Source organism: Clinocottus analis, unplaced genomic scaffold, assembly GCF_023055335.1.
Source record: "Clinocottus analis isolate CAN_PGR_092001 unplaced genomic scaffold, fCliAna1.0.p SCAF_14, whole genome shotgun sequence".
NCBI classification, from domain to species: Eukaryota; Metazoa; Chordata; class Actinopteri; order Perciformes; family Cottidae; genus Clinocottus; species Clinocottus analis.
Genome location: NW_027175865.1, coordinates 1,405,592 through 1,421,095, shown reverse-complemented (window position 1 = coordinate 1,421,095; position 15,504 = coordinate 1,405,592). Strand labels below are relative to the sequence as shown.

General features: G+C 50.4%; 1 protein-coding gene across 3 annotated transcripts in view; it reads right to left on the bottom strand.

The window, feature by feature from the left end:
- The window catches only part of pvrl2l (PVR cell adhesion molecule related 2 like), a 255,795-nt gene extending 240,525 nt beyond the window's left edge, over nucleotides 1-15,270 (bottom strand). For all 3 annotated transcript variants that reach the window (XM_068575310.1, XM_068575311.1, XM_068575309.1), the window contains exon 1: nucleotides 14,763-15,270. In XM_068575310.1, the coding sequence (XP_068431411.1) occupies nucleotides 14,763-14,850 (88 nt within the window). In that variant the 5' untranslated portion in view covers nucleotides 14,851-15,270. The remainder of the gene's footprint in view (nucleotides 1-14,762) is intronic.
- Nucleotides 15,271-15,504: the final 234 nt, after the last annotated feature.

Sequence of the window (15,504 nt, the reverse complement as noted above, 5' to 3'; positions counted from 1 at the left end):
CTCTCCTTTTTGTCAACCGGCAGCCGGCGGCGTCGACCCTCAGCAGAGAGCGTTTGAGCTGTCACGGCGCTGAAGGTGGAAAATAAGACTCGGCGACAGCGAGGTGGATGACAGTTCAGCCCCGACCTGTCAGGTGGAAGTACAGAGGGAGCCCCGGGACCCGCTTTGGGGTTACAGCGGCGCACGCCGCCCCCCCCCCTCGGCGGCGCCGCCGCCGGGCTAATTGCCGTTTAGCCCGTTTGAAGTCGACGGATCCCATCGGGTTGTGGAGCGCTGCTTTGAAGCCTGGAGGCCGGCGAGGTGGCGGCGCCGTCCAGGCTTTCATGCAAGTAACCGTAATTGGACTGAAGAGTGACATGGTAAGCCCCGCCCCCTTAAGCGCCCCCTGCTTTATGGTGTGTTTGACTCTAACAGACCATAATGTACGAAATGAACATCATGCTGTATAGAAGAAGACTTGAAGCTAGAGACATAAACTCATGTTTACAATGTTTACTGAGGGAATACATCAAGAGAGAAGTAGAGTCACTTATATAGACTTCTATACAACCAGAGGAGTCGCCCCCTGGTGGTCAGGAGAGAGAATGCAGCTTTATCACATGAAGCATAGACTTCTATACAACCAGAGGAGTCGCCCCTGGTGGTCAGGAGAGAGAATGCAGCTCTAACACATGAAGCATAGACTTCTATACAACCAGAGGAGTCGCCCCCTGGTGGTCAGGAGAGAGAATGCAGCTTCAACACATGAAGCATAGACTTCTATACAACCAGAGGAGTCGCCCCCTGGTGTTCAGGAGAGAGAATGCAGCTCGACGCCTGGTAAAGTGTTAGCAAGCTAAGGTTAGCTAATGCTAACAAGCTAATGAGTGCATGTGACATGCAGGAGGAGGTTTCCATCAGGACTTCCTCTACACTGACGTCAAAACAAAAACCAGGTTCATAATCCTCCTCACACAAAGATTCTCCCGCTGCTGTAATTCAGGAGCGTAATCCAGGACTCGAGCCTCCGTACACAATCCTGAGCGAACCGCATCTCCCCGACGGCAGCGACTAAAAACCAAAACATGTCGAATTTTTTTTTAAAAGTACCTCTCACGTGGTGAAGCTTTGAGTCCGATGAATTACAATCCAGCAGACATCTTGCTATGTAATTACTGTACTTAGTCCAGCTTTGCATTCATGTTAGCTTGGTTTAGGATTTGCATGAGATAATTAAACTCAAGGAAAGATGCCTGGGAAGAAAACATAAAACCAGGAACACGAGCGACGCCGTAGAAAGGATTGTTTGAATTTTTCTTTATTTTTTTCGGTAGCTTCCTGCGTTGCAGATGTTCGGGACATCAGAACTTCTTTAAACTCACAAATTAAAGCACACGGTTTAATCTGAAGCTAACATTCAAAAATATGACTTTCTCCGTGATGCCAGAGCCAACTCAGTCGCATCATATACACATTGATTTTTAAAACTGTGATAAAACGAGTGGAAGCGAACGGCCGGACGATACGACAGCAATTAAAAAAAGAAAATGCACTGGAAGCTTTAAAAAGTCCATAAAACATGCACCGCCGGTGTGATGCAGCCTCTCCACAGGACGGTTTTATGAACCCACACTTTAACTTTAACGGCGTTTTACTGCCATCTCATTATCAAAAGTTCAATCTCGTCCCTTTTGATATAAGTTGTAAGCACACAAACACAGGTTTGGCTTTGTGTGAAGCGGCGTCAGAAGACATTTGGAGTGACATGTGGTGGCGATTCCATTCGCCGCCCGGACTCACCGATCAATCGCTTTGGCCGTCGGTCAATTTTTGTTTTATTGAAGCGCAGCTTAAGCTTTTGAGTCTCTTTCCCTTCACTTTGGCCAGAGTTTCACGCCGCCGAGGTGCGAGTGATGTTCCAAACCGGCTCATTAACACGCTCCTCTCTCCAACGCCTTGTTCAAAACCATCAATGCCAGACCCGTTTCACTTTTTCAGCTCGCTTTGAATCTCAGCAGACGGAAACATTGAGCCGCCGTAGCATAGCATAGCGTAGCATAGCGCAACCCGCGGGAGTCCGCAGGAGAGGACGCACATGAACGCGGCCGCACGGCGTCTCGTTAGCGCCCCCCATCCTCCGTCCAGCCGCCCGTCAGGATGCTGCGCGCGGTTGGAAGCTAGCCGGCCCGTCGCTGGAAGCGATTCACTTCCCCGGGGATTAAGAAATCATCCTCACATTTCCACAAGCCGGGCGCCTGGAAATAGACTCGGGGATGCAAGGGCGGGGAGGGTCAGAGGCCCGGGAACACAAGTCATTTTCCTATTTCACCTTTCTACCTCCTCCGCTAATGGGGTTTTTTTTTAGGTAAGCACAAACACCAAGGGGAAGGAGGGAAGGAGAGAAGGAGAGAAGGAAGGAGGGAGGAAGGGTGCTGCTGGCTCAGTGAAACTCTCTCCTGCGCTGTGGATTAAAACGACATGCAGCGGTGACACAACAGGAGGAACTTTGCGGTATTGATGCTTCACGTTGTTGCAGACGACGACAGAACACCTCAATGTGGTGCCAGGTTGAAAAGATGAAGCTAAAAGCTAACAGCTAACAGATCACGGTGTGAACGTGAACCAGCTCATCAGCCGGAGGTCCGGAAAGGAGATGATGAAATTATGGAGGAATCATCAGTGTTCAGATCTTTATTCACCGTTTCAAATCATGCCGCTCAGTTTAGCTTCAGACGTTAGCGTAGCGTGGACGTGCTAACGCGAGTTAATGATGTGCACAAGGACAAGCTCATGATTGGGCAGTTTGGGCTCAAAAGGGCGGGACTTAGCGCCGGGTGAATTGGTTTAATGTGGTGGAGCTTTAAGTCTCATCAGTAACAGTTTAGTCGGCTGCTGACTGAGCGACGGACAGCTGGAGAGTTCAAACAACTCTGATCTCAGACCAGCTGTTACCCCGAAGGGTCCGTCGTGTTTAACCGACAGGAAGACGCCGGTGAGCTTTCTCAACCGAGCCGCCTCTTCTCACCATTTATAAATCTTGAATGAGATTTTTTTTTAAGATGAATAATTAAAAACAAATCAAAATCTAAACAAATAAATAATCCATCCATCCACTGGAATATCGCTTTTTCTACAAATTTTTCGACATATTTGATCAGCAAACTCTTGGGGAAAAAATGTATATCTGAAAAAAGAATCCCTTTTAAAAGATATTTTGATGGTAACTATGAACATCCAGCATGATATGAGCCAGATTCCCCAAAAAAGCCTCCTGGAGCGTCAATAAGACACCTTTATGGAAAGATTAGGACCCAAAGAATCAGAATCTGCGACAAAAATCACAATAAAACAAAGTCTTGTTCTGTTAGGAAGGAGTTTCAGTCAAAAAACTGTGTCGTTCAGTTCAAAAATGGAAAAATTACGTATTTTATGCACAAAAGATTGTCTGAATGGGGCATGCTGGGACTTAAAATGGACGTTTCTGACCACTAGAGGCACCAAAGAGCAAGAAACGTAAAGGCGCCCGTTGATGAAGACGTCGACAAGCGTGACCTTTGTTCTTGACTTGTTTTGCCTGCTACACACAACCACTGAGCCAATGCGAGTCGCCTGCAGCAGGTAGCGGCCGTCTCTCTGAAATATTGATGCGCTGCTACTTTGCATTGCAGGGTCACGCCCTCGGGAACGGCTCACTCGGTGCATGCTGGGAAAGGTTCCAGCCCCCCGCAGCCTGCACAGGATTAGCGGTTTAGAAAAAGAAAAAAAAAAAACAAAACACGGATGGATGGACGGATATTCCAATTTCAATGTGGCAAGCAGATTAGCAGATTATTGCCATAATTGCCCAGCTCATGCTAATGCAGTTACTCCAGCCACAGCATTCCTCATTGTCGCCAACACCATTCAGCGATGTTTGTCGTCCGCAGCTTCAGCTTCAGACTGTTTAAGCTCTTTAGCTGCCGTGTTTTCCCCACAATGGCGGCAGGTTGATGACACTCGGTCCCTCATCAGGAAGAGGAAACATGCAGGACTTTGCGGTTCACCTCGTCTCCTGTTGCGAGACACGCAATGAAAAGATAGTTTTGATGTCATCGATGAGTTCTGATGGTTTTGACATGCAAGTTATTTAATCCCACTTGGCTTTGATCCATTTCCAATGTTTTTGGGCGAGAAGAAAAAAAGAGAAGCCTAAAATGGGAATAGATGTCATAGATATGGGAGGCTTGTCAGTGTGTGTGTGTGTGTGTGTGTGTGTGTGTGTGTGTGTGTGTGTGTGTGTCTTCTCCCCGTCTGTCACACGGTGGCTTTGTCGCCGCTGCTGACAGGGAGCTCGTCGTGAGACGCCGGAGCTGTACGCCCTTTTTCTTCGAGTGGAACGCTGCATGCTGGGACATCCTCCTTTCCTTTCCTTTCCTTTCCTTTCCTTTCCTCCTTCCTTCCTTCCTTCCTTCCTTCCTTCCTCCCCCAGATGACTCCCTCTTACGCTCCTCACGGTGGACTCGTTTTCAAAACAATCCCAATCATTAAAAAAGTCACTTGACATAAAAACACACACACACACACACACACACACACACACACACACACACACACACACACACACACACACACACACACACACCAGATGTTTCTGTTTACGAGCGGTCGCCTCGCTAATCTGTTTTTGCACTTTGGTTCGGTTTTAATTGAGGAGGACTTGGACTGGATCCTCTCTTACGGAGAGAGAAGAAGAAGAAAAAAGAGAAAACGACCACACACACACACACACACACACACACACACACACACACACACACTCTCTCTCTCTCTCCCGGCTGAGTGACGGGCGAGCGTCCGCATCAGGAGCGGCGGGGAGGAGCGCTAATGAAATGAGCCGAGCAGACGAAGGCCCGCGGGGCCGAGGCGACGCACCGGGCGATACACACTCCAGTCATCTGACAACGAGATCCTATTAACGGGGAGAATAGAAGGAGAAGAAGAAGAAGAAGAAGAAATCTCGCCTTTTCAAAGAATTCTATAATTCTATCATGCAAATGAAAAAAAAAAAAAGACGTCTGAAATATTGAACGCGCTCGGCGTGGAGACGACGTCAAGCTCTTGAGTCGGGGGAGAGAAAGAGAAATCCATTTGGGATTCACGGGGAGAAAATCAACTCCACGCGTTGTGTGAATGGAGCGGTGACCTCACCGCCTCAGCATTAGATTAGCGAGTCAGGAGAGGAGAGGGGTTTATGTCCAGAGAGGCAGAGGGAGGAGCAGCGGTGTCAAGACGGAGAAGAAAGGCAGGAAGACAAAGCAGCTGTCACGCCGAATCTCTCAAAATCGACAGGTGAATTAGCGAGCGGCCGCGGAAAGCAATTAGCGGGGTTTTGAACCGCGGCCGCCGGGATCGAGCACGCGGGTGTGTGCGAGCAGAGCTCACGGGGGGAAGACGAGGACGCAGCCGACCTCCTGGAAATGTAAGATATCGCTCTTTCGGCTTGAGCGCTGCTGCGGCACAGACCTCCATGTTGGGCTGGTAGATTTGCGGCGCTTGTGATGCTATGCTAGCTCCGGCTAACGGCGCCTCGGGCGGGATGCGGGGGCGGGATGCGGCGGCTCTGGCGCGCGCTCACGTCTCGCTAACGCCCTCAGAGACGTTTAAGGGTTTTTATTTTTTTTCTTCTTCCAAACTTTTACTTTTTCAGCATCAACCGACATTGATTTCACGAAGCTCCCTGCAGACCCACAAAAGGCTTTATACAACTTTTTGCTTTACACACACACACATGCAGCAGTACTCCTAGAGACCTGTAAACACACTTTGATGTGTTAAAGTCTGTGGATTTTTTTTTTTTTGAAGAAAACATCACATTAAGATTTTTAAAAAAGGATCAATTTACCAAAATGATTTGTTTTGAAACCCTGAGAGGCATCGAGCATGAAGACAGTTTGGACTCACAAAGCGTGGCCTTTGGATCGTGCAACAAGGTGACACAAGTCCTGCAGCAACACCGCGTTCACAGAGCTCGCCGTACCTTTACTGTCACTCTGGATTCGGGCCGCGTGTTGGACAGGAAGCGGCGCCACCTCCCGCTCCCACTGAGCCGACGGCCGACACCAACACGTGCACTTCATTCAGAAAAAATCTGTTTTAGTCACAAAACATCATAACGTCGCCGCCGGCGTCTTGTAATTTGTGAATTCTCCTGATTGCGCTCGGTGGACATCAATGTGTAGGCAGACGGACAGAAAGCAGCGTTGTTCGTCTGAAACGTAGACGAAGCTCTGAGCCGCCTGCTTCCTGCCAGTCACCTGACACCCGCAGACAGGACATGGAGAGGAAGAAGAAAACCCTCAACAACACGCAGGCCTGGCAGACTTAACTGTTGTAGCCGTGTCTTCTTCTACACGCCGCTGCTTTGTGCGCCGGGACAGCGCCCCCAAAATGAATTCACAAGAACTGACCAGACGTGATGTAACTGGTGTAAACGCGGCGTGCGGTAAATGGGCTGAAACTCTCTGCGACGCCGGCCGCGCTCTCCTTCAACGCCGGCGTGACTCGCATGGGGATGCGCCGCCGAGCGGGCGGGAGGAGAGAGACGCGAGCTGGCATTATGCAAATGTCAAAACGGCAACAACAACGTCGTCGTCGTCGTGGCGGCGGACGCAGACGATGGAGGCTCCGAGGCGACGCCGTCAATTCGGGGCGGAGACATTGAAGCGGCCAAGGACGCTCGCAGAGGTGAGAGCCGGTGGCTCGAGCACAGATGCTCGTCCGTTGGCCTCGTTTCACTTTCACATTTCATCAATACTGAGCGAGTCTCTCTCTCCCCCTCCCTCCCTCCCTCCCCCTCTCTCTCTCCCTCTCTCTCTCTCTCCCTCCCCCTCTCTCTCTCCCTCTCTCTCTCTCTCTCTCCCCCTCTCTCTCTCTCTGACCTCCACAACGTGCTGCCATCATTCTCAGACTGATGGACGGGGGAAGCAGCGATGGATTGAATAACATTCGCATCACTCCGGCGAGGGCTTGGGTGTCTTCGCTCGGTCCCGAAAAGAAAAGTCAGCCCCTCCGCCGTCCGTTGCTTTATGTTGTGTGAGGGTGGAGATTAGGATTGGGATTGGGCCTTTCAGTACCAGGTACCAGCGTTCCACTAATCTTTCGGGACGTCACAAAAAAAGGTGAAAATTTCTGAAAACGTGACTTTTTTTTGTGCAGCAGTGCCGCTACCGTAGCTACCGGGGATTTATGCTGCGTTCACAACAAACGCGTTGCGAATTTGACGCGCGAGATCACATAAGAAGTCAACGCACAGACGCGCAATGAAACGCGCGAAAGACGCGTCGAGTTTTACGTTTTCCAACTCTGGCGAAACATTTTTTGTGACGCCGAGTTGCGTCAGCGAATCAGCGTTCAGAATTTCCGCCCGTCGTCTCCGCCCGTCGTCTCCGCCCGTCGCCGAATCAAACTGCCGCCGGTCCGGCGTGAAGTCGCGCTGCTAGCGGCCGACGTTCAGACGCCGTTGTGTAAACCAACAAGTACGAAGCAGAACTACTGGTTAATCCCATGGTGGAATCGGTAAGCCACGCCCCCTTTCAGATGAATATTCGCAACGCGTTTGCTGTGAACGCAGCATTAACTTTCATTATTAGATCACATGATTATGCTGCATTGTGATCAACAAGTCAAGTGTTGAATATTGTCGTTATTTTGACTTCAGCAGCGGGTCGATGGCGCCCGAATTTAGGATTTAGGGGGGAAAAATCCCTCGAAATAGCTGAACTCCCATCCAGAGATGAGATAGGATTGTTTTCCTGCAAACAGTGAGGACACAGGTTTCTGTGGCGCCAGAAATCCTGAGTGTCAAACTGAGCTCGGACTGAATTACAGACTTCTGTCGTTTGGTTCAGATTTGTGATTGTTGAATAAAAAGACGAGGACGCTGCTGCAGGAGAGTGAATGAGGCTGAAGCTTTGAGGTAACACAGCCACCGTCTGAAGACAGCTGACAATGGACGAGTCTTTCTGGAGCTCGCACTTCAACCAGAGCAGGAAATTGACTTTTTTTTTTTCAAATAAAAAGAAAAGCCTTTTCCACCTCTCACCTAAAGCAGAACAGGATGTGACCGGTTCAGAAACGGATCAATATCCACCCAAATATTGACAGTGAAGTGGTTGTGACTCTTTCCCTGGCTCACACCGAGGTAAGTGACCTCCTGGACCCAGAGTTATTATTTTGATATGCCTTGATGTGTACAGGAAGCGCCAGCTGGGACGTGGAAATCTCCCGAGAACTCTGAATGAACTCATTTGAGCGAAGAATTCAAAACATAACTCGTCGTCGGCTTCGCCAGCGCCGTGAAAACGACATCCTGCCGACAGCACGGGCTGTTAAAACGAAGCGAAATACAAGACGTTTTATTTTATTTAACCTTTTGGAAACCGTGTGGAAATCCTCCCGCGTCCATTTTAATACCCAGCATGCCCCATTCAGACAATCTTTTGGCATAAAATATGTTTTTTTTTTCCATTTTTGAACCGAACGACACAGTTTTTTGACTGAAACTTCTTCCTAACAGGACAAGACTTTGTTTTATTGTGATTTTTGTTGCAGATTCTGATTCTTTAGGTCCTAATCTTTCCATAAAGGTGTCTTATTGACGCTCCAGGAGGCTTTTCGGGGGAATCTGGCTCATATCATGCTGGATGTTCATAGTTACCATCAAAACATCTTTAAAAAGTGTTGTTTTTTTTGCAGATATACATTTTTTTCCCAAGACTTTGCTGAACAAATACATACAATAAACACAAGTATTGGAATTAATTTGGGGTTCCTAAGACGACTCAAACACAGAAGAAAAAGGAGATCTGGATTCAAAGCTGGCCGGTTAGGAAGGAGTCTCAGTCAAAAAACTATGTCGTTCGGTTGTAAAATCACATATTTTATGCCCCAAGATTGTCTGAATGCGGCATGCTGGGAACTAAAATGGAAGCAGGAGGATTTTTGCACATTGTTCCCAAAAGGTCAAAGTAGCGCCAAGTTTTACTGCTGCGAGCTCTTTTTCCTCGTCATGTGAAACACGCAGACATGGCTGTGGGCCACGCCGCCACGTCTCCCATTGGCTCGTGGCGCGTCGATTCAAAGACTCCAGTTCGCAGTAAGCCCCGCCCCCAAAAGCGCCCCCTGCTTCATGAGCCGTGTGACTTGGAACTAGAGATCAGGACGCGTCGTCACACTATTTTGAATTCCCCGCCAGCTTCCTCTCCGTCTGAACAATGAGGGCGAAGTGAAGCGAGGGCAGCGGAGGGATGGAGGGGGCGGGATGGCGCCCGGTTACAACAAACAAAGAGGGCCTCACTCGGGGGAAAAGTGAGGTCGCGAGCGAGAAGAATGGGGCGGAAAAAGAGGGCGAAGGAGTGAGACTGAGGGAGGGAGCATGGGCGAATAAAAGAACGAGCAATATGGAAGGCTGGCTGGACGTTCTCTGGAAGTCAAACCAGAGGCGTGTGTGTGTGTGTGTGTGTGTGTGTGTGTGTGTGTGTGTGTGTGTGTGTGTGTGTGTGTGTGTGTGTGTGTGTGTGTGTCACGAGGCAGTGAAAGCAGACAGGACCCTGAGAGATGAAAGCAAAAAAAAAAGTGAAACAAATTAAAAGCTTCCTCCGACCATCCTTGGACGGCTCCTTGTGATTCATGGCGACCTCTCTTCTCCCTCGCCGCCGCCTGTTGCTGCGGGACGCGCAGAGCGCCCCGCTCTTTTTTCCCCTCGAAATGCGATCCGGACTTTGCTTCCTATCTGGTTTCCTCAGAGGCAAAATGAAAAAGGGAGAAGGAAGAAGTAAAAAAAAAGCGCTGACCAAGTGGAGACGACATGCTCGCTGCTTCTTGGCAGGCGGAGTGATGAATTAAAAAGCTGCTTCCGGGATCATCCTCCTCTTCCTCCTCCTCCTCCTCCTCCTCGCACAACAAGGGGATTCGTCACAAAAAGACGGACCCGCGACGGCCTGTTCTGGATCTCCAGGAGGAACCCGGACACGAGCCGAGCACCGCGACGAAGCGTCGATTGTTTTCGCTTCACTTTTTTTTTTTTTAGGAGGAATAAATAAACACAGTTTGCAAAGTGTGTTACATAAAAAGACCACAACGCCCCGAAAAAATAATGTTAAACGATTTGCTAAAACATGAGCCCTCTACCGTTGCAACCCGGCAGTGATATTTCTGAACCACACACACACACACACACACACAAAGAGAGAGATCCCTCGCCCCGTGATACCCTCCTTGACATGTCGTGTTTCCTGCCGCCGGCCCCGATGGGGGTCGAGACCTCTGCACCAGCGAGGCCGGTGTTAAAAGACGGCTCCGCATCCGAGTCGAGTGGCTGCGCGGAGGTTAAAAAAGCGATTAAAACAGGATGAGAATAAACGTTGAACCGAGAAAAAAATTACAGCTTTTTTTCCTTCCTTCCTGTCTCAAACTGCCCTTTTGCCTCTGAACTAAACGGGAGATTTTCAGCCTCGCGGCTTCTCTCCGACACATTAATCAACCGAATTGAAATAATGGCGCCGGCCGCCTCCAGAGGCCTGAGAAGCTCACAACAGAGCCGAGAGGTTCCCGTCCGTCTTCCCCTCCGACGTCACTTGTGCCGGTTCGTGCTCTTTCACTTTTGACCCCAAACCACCCGGCGTGATGAAGAAGTACACAAAGAATAATCATACTTTAGTGCTTCTAAAAGTGGGCCGAACCCTGACACGTAGCGGTAGCGTAGCGGTAGCGTAGCCGAAGCCACCGCCTGCACGGGAATACGCTAAACAACAAAACAGCCGCGACGATGATGGCGATGATGATGATGAGTCATTAATAAGAGCTCTCGATAATCAGGCCGCGGCGCCGCGAGGGCGATAATCATCGGCCGCCTGCTCTCCGAGCGATAAGCTAATCAGCCCCCTCGCCTGCACCGAGCCGTCGAGGGGGACTCATCATCATCGTTGACATTTCGGCACGAAATCAGGCCTGTGGAGACGAAGGGGGGGGGGGGGGGGGTACCTGAAGTGACTTAATTATCATTGCCACAGATTGATATCCTCTCTGACTCCACTGTGCCTGTTTTTGCTGAAGGTTAAAGTTTTTAGCGTCAAGTTTCGCTGCTGCCGTTGACCCTTTTATTTCTATTTTTATTAACCATCTTTTTAATACTGTGAAAGAGAAGTGGAGGCAGTCTGCGTGATGTCACCCGATGTTTTGAGGTGTCGAGTTTGGCTTTTTTTGCAACAGGAAGTGACATATCTGGACTGAGGAGTGACGTATGATAGCAACCTGTCAATCACTTTGTAGCCCCGCCCCTAAAGCGTCCCCTGCTTTGATTCACGCTGTATTGAAAAAGACTTGAAACTAGAGATTAAGACATAAACTCATGTTTACAATGTTTACTGAGGGAAAACATCAAGAGAGAAGTAGAGTCACTTATATAGACTTCTATACAACCAGAGGAGTCGCCCCCTGGTGGTCAGGAGAGAGAATGCAGCTTTAACACATGAAGCATAGACTTCTATACAACCAGAGGAGTCGCCCCCTGGTGGTCAGGAGAGAGAATGCAGCTGTAACACATGAAGCATAGACTTCTATACAACCAGAGGAGTCGCCCCCTGGTGGTCAGGAGAGAGAATGCAGCTTCAACACATGAAGCATAGACTTCTATACAACCAGAGTCGCCCCCTGGTGGTCAGGAGAGAGAATGCAGCTTCAACACATGAAGCATAGACTTCTATACAACCAGAGGAGTCGCCCCCTGGTGGTCAGGAGAGAGAATGCAACCCAAGCCGTTAAAAAAAGCAGCTAAAAAGACACAAAAAGCTGATGTACGTCTTCAGTCTCAGTAACTCGCTGGCTGAGCAGCTGAAATGGGAGCTGTTTTATTTTTCTGGGCATTCCCAGCAAGAAGACGAGATGTGTCTTTGCACGTTTAAATTAATTCATAACCGGTGGGGATGCGGTCGTGACAATCTGACGGCTCTTTAACGACACGAGCCCTGATGCAGCGCGGCCCCGGCTGAGTACCTGTCATCCTCATCCTCACCGATCTGCGCTGCTCTCACCGGTGTGTGTGTGTGGGGGGGGATATGAATATGAATATATGTGTGTGTGTGTGTGTGTGTGTGTGTGTGTGTGTGTGTGTGTGTGTGTTTGCCTCCGGCGCCGCAGTCCTCGTTTCTGTGCCACTGCTCCAAATGTTTGCACCGGAAGGAGGGAACGCCGGTACAGAGCTAATTTCCAATCAGGGAGGAATCTCATGCGCACTGACTCCAGATCAGCAAGTCAGCTGCAGCCTCGTGCAACAGATGCCGAGCAGAGTGTGTGTGTGTGTGTGTGTGTGTGAGGGGGGGGGGGGCTCCTGTCGCCCCGCATCATTGGCTTTGACCACGGCGTCTCTCGGTCCCTGTAATGACCCGTCTTCCTTCCTCTTCCTCCTTCCTGGTGACAATTTTTGGGGGGACGGCTCAGACAGATGTTACAGGTTACACAGGTGAGAACAACAGGCTGACAGATCGCTGCTGACGAAGCAGGTTCACAGGGTGTGTGTGTCTGTGTGTGTGTGTGTGTGTTTTTAAAGCCCATCGCTGGTAACCGACTGCCTGTCAGCAGGAAATTTGGGAAGCTGGTCCCACAGTTTGGCAGAAAGAAGTAATAATGATAAAAAAAAGAAGAAGACAACTCTGAAAATAGTTTGTGTCGGCAGTCTGCGTTGCATGTTAGCGAGGTTATTATCTCCACGTCTATCGCCGACACACAGTGTTGCCATGGCAATCACCGGGCACGTTTGACGAGGTGATCTTTTTCGGTTTTCGTCGATCGACCTCATCAGGAAGCGTTTGCATCGCAGCGGCGTCGCCGTGGTCGTTGCAGCCGTGAGTTCTGAGCGTGTTCAGCGTAATCTGGCATCCGTGTTGGGCGTCGTGAGACATTATCATATTCATACAGGGTCTTGCTCTGCGCTTGCATCACTTTGACGGTATAAGTTTACAGCCGAGCTCCACAGACATCAGATCATCTCCAGAGCACGTCGGCTGACTCGTGAACACAAACCGCTGTGGAAGTTTTTCCTCTCGTCATTAATGAATTCATTGGTTTTTTTTTAATTGGACACATGACACTCTGTCTGTGCTCGTGCACACACTTTCAGGTGTGAAATTCAACGAGCTGGTGAGTTTTTTGTGGGTTGTCTTAATCAGAACACACGTGATCGTGGCGGTTGAGAGCTACCTTTGCAAAAAGGGCGCCAGTTTTTCCTCACGAGCCAATCAGAGCACACTGAGCGTCTCAGACAGGGAGATTACAGGTGTATTTAGGACAGATGGTGAGGGAAAACAGTGTTTTCTAACACTGGAGCAGAAACACACAATTCACACATAATATGTCCGCTTTACTGACAGAAAAAAAGATGTTTTTACAAAATATTAATAGCGCTGTTGGTCACTGTGACCACATATTGATCGGGATCCAAACATTTGTCATAATTTATTGTTATGAAGGCCTGAATACTTCATCCTTCTTCAACACAGAGTGTTTTTGTAGAGACAACTCTGTTCCTCCAATCAGAAACGAGAGCTGGCGCCAGGTGAAGCCTCACTGCTCTGTGACAGGATGGCGTTCAATTGACAAAAGCGTGCATTAAAAACCTCCAACGCGTTGCTCTCGGTCTGCAGCAGCTCGTCAATAAACACGAGTTGTTGTCGTGCGATCAACCGATATCAGGCGTGAAGCGTGAACACTTCACACGCTGTCACTTTAGGTCAGCGGTGGAGGTGAAGTGGGCCGACTGGAGAAGACTGAGGGGAGGAAGGAGAGAGAGAGAGAGAGAGAGAGAGAGAGAGAGAGAGAGAGAGAGAGAGAGAGAGAGAGAGAGAGAGAGAGAGAGAGGAGTTCTCTGGAGAAGCACACAGGTTATTTGGGTATTGACAGCATGGCTGGACTCAGTCTGACCCTCTGGCTGCTGTTTAATGGCACCAGAGCTCTTAATGGTGACGGTGAAGCAATTGCATTATTCATTTGTGTCCAATTATATCTAAAAATAATAAATAAAAGCTCCGATATGCAGGAAAACACCCCCCCCCCCCCTTCTCCCCACCCCAAGGTGCCCCGCTCCGGAGCTCCTGAGCCGTGCGCGCCGCCGCTGCTGCACCTCTTCCCGGCTGTGGCTCTCACCATGAAGGGCTCTCCGCTGGAGGGGCCACCTGAGGAGCCGGACCGCCTCCTGCCATTCATCTAATGGCCGGTAATCAGACCTGCGGGTTGCGAGCAAGTGCGCGCCCCCGCCCCCTCTCACGCACGCGCACACACACACATACAGAGGTGAACGCAGATTACAGGTCAGCCGTGTGGCTGAAGGGGTTTTTGGTCGAGGCTCAGAGGAGATTAGCTGGTTTCCCTGCAGTCTGACGCCGCGAGGAAATGAAACCACAACAACAGAAACACACACACACACACACACACACACCCGGACAGCCACACCTCGCGCTCCGCCGGGGCACACCGACACCGACACACACAACTCTCACACACACACACAAAGATTCATAACGAGGGTTTGCGACTGTAAACTTTTTTTTATTTTTTTACAACAGGTCGCAGCAGCGACAGACGTGACACGAGCTGGCGGGACACACACGGAGCGCACGGGAGAGAAAAGAGAGAGAGGGAGAGAGAGAGAGAGAGAGAGAGAGAGAGAGAGAGAGAGAGAGAGAGAGAGAGAGAGAGGGGTGTAAAAGGTGTAAAGAGGCTTCGGCTGGGACTCGAACGCAGCGGTGTCTTACCTTGTGCCGTGAGCAGTATCGCCGCCGCCGCCAGCCAAGCGGTCCTCACCGGAGAGACCGCGCAGCGCGCCGCGTGATCTCTCGCCATTCTTCCAAGCGGGAGACGAGGTGGACGTAAATATCCAGCACAGCGCTGCCGCGCGGGGGGACGCCGGGGGGGGGGAGGGCCAGCCGGGCTCCGGGGTATTCCTTCCGCGGACGGGCGAGACAAACTTGGCGGAGGGAGAGTTGAGCTCAGTCCGCCCGGCGAGGAAGCAGCCAAGTTGCGGCTCCTCTTCCTCGTGAGTGTGTGTGAGTGTGTGTCGCTTCAGTCCGGACCGCGCTGAGTCTCTCTCTCTCTCTCTTTCTCTCTCTCTCTCTCTTTCTCTCTCTCCGTCCTCCTTTCACTTGACAGGAAGAAGGCGAAGGGGCCGGGCCGCGGTAGCGCGCACAGGTAAGCCCGCGCGGCTGGTTTAACTGCGCGTGACGGTGCGTCTTGGCCAGCGAGAGAGAGAGAGCGTGTGTGTGTGTGTGTAAGCGAGCGAGGCGGCGCGAGCTCCGTGTGTGTGTGGCGCGGCGGGCTGAGAGGGGAATATCAGTGTGATGTCAGCAGAGCGTCACCAAGAGGGCGCGAGCCGCAACAGAGGAGAGAGACGAGCCTGTCACCTGCGCTGCAGGCACGCGCATATGTATTCATGTGCGCGTGCGTGTCAGTGCTTTCATCGATCACTGGTAGTTATCCCTGATTTCCGGTGATCAGCAA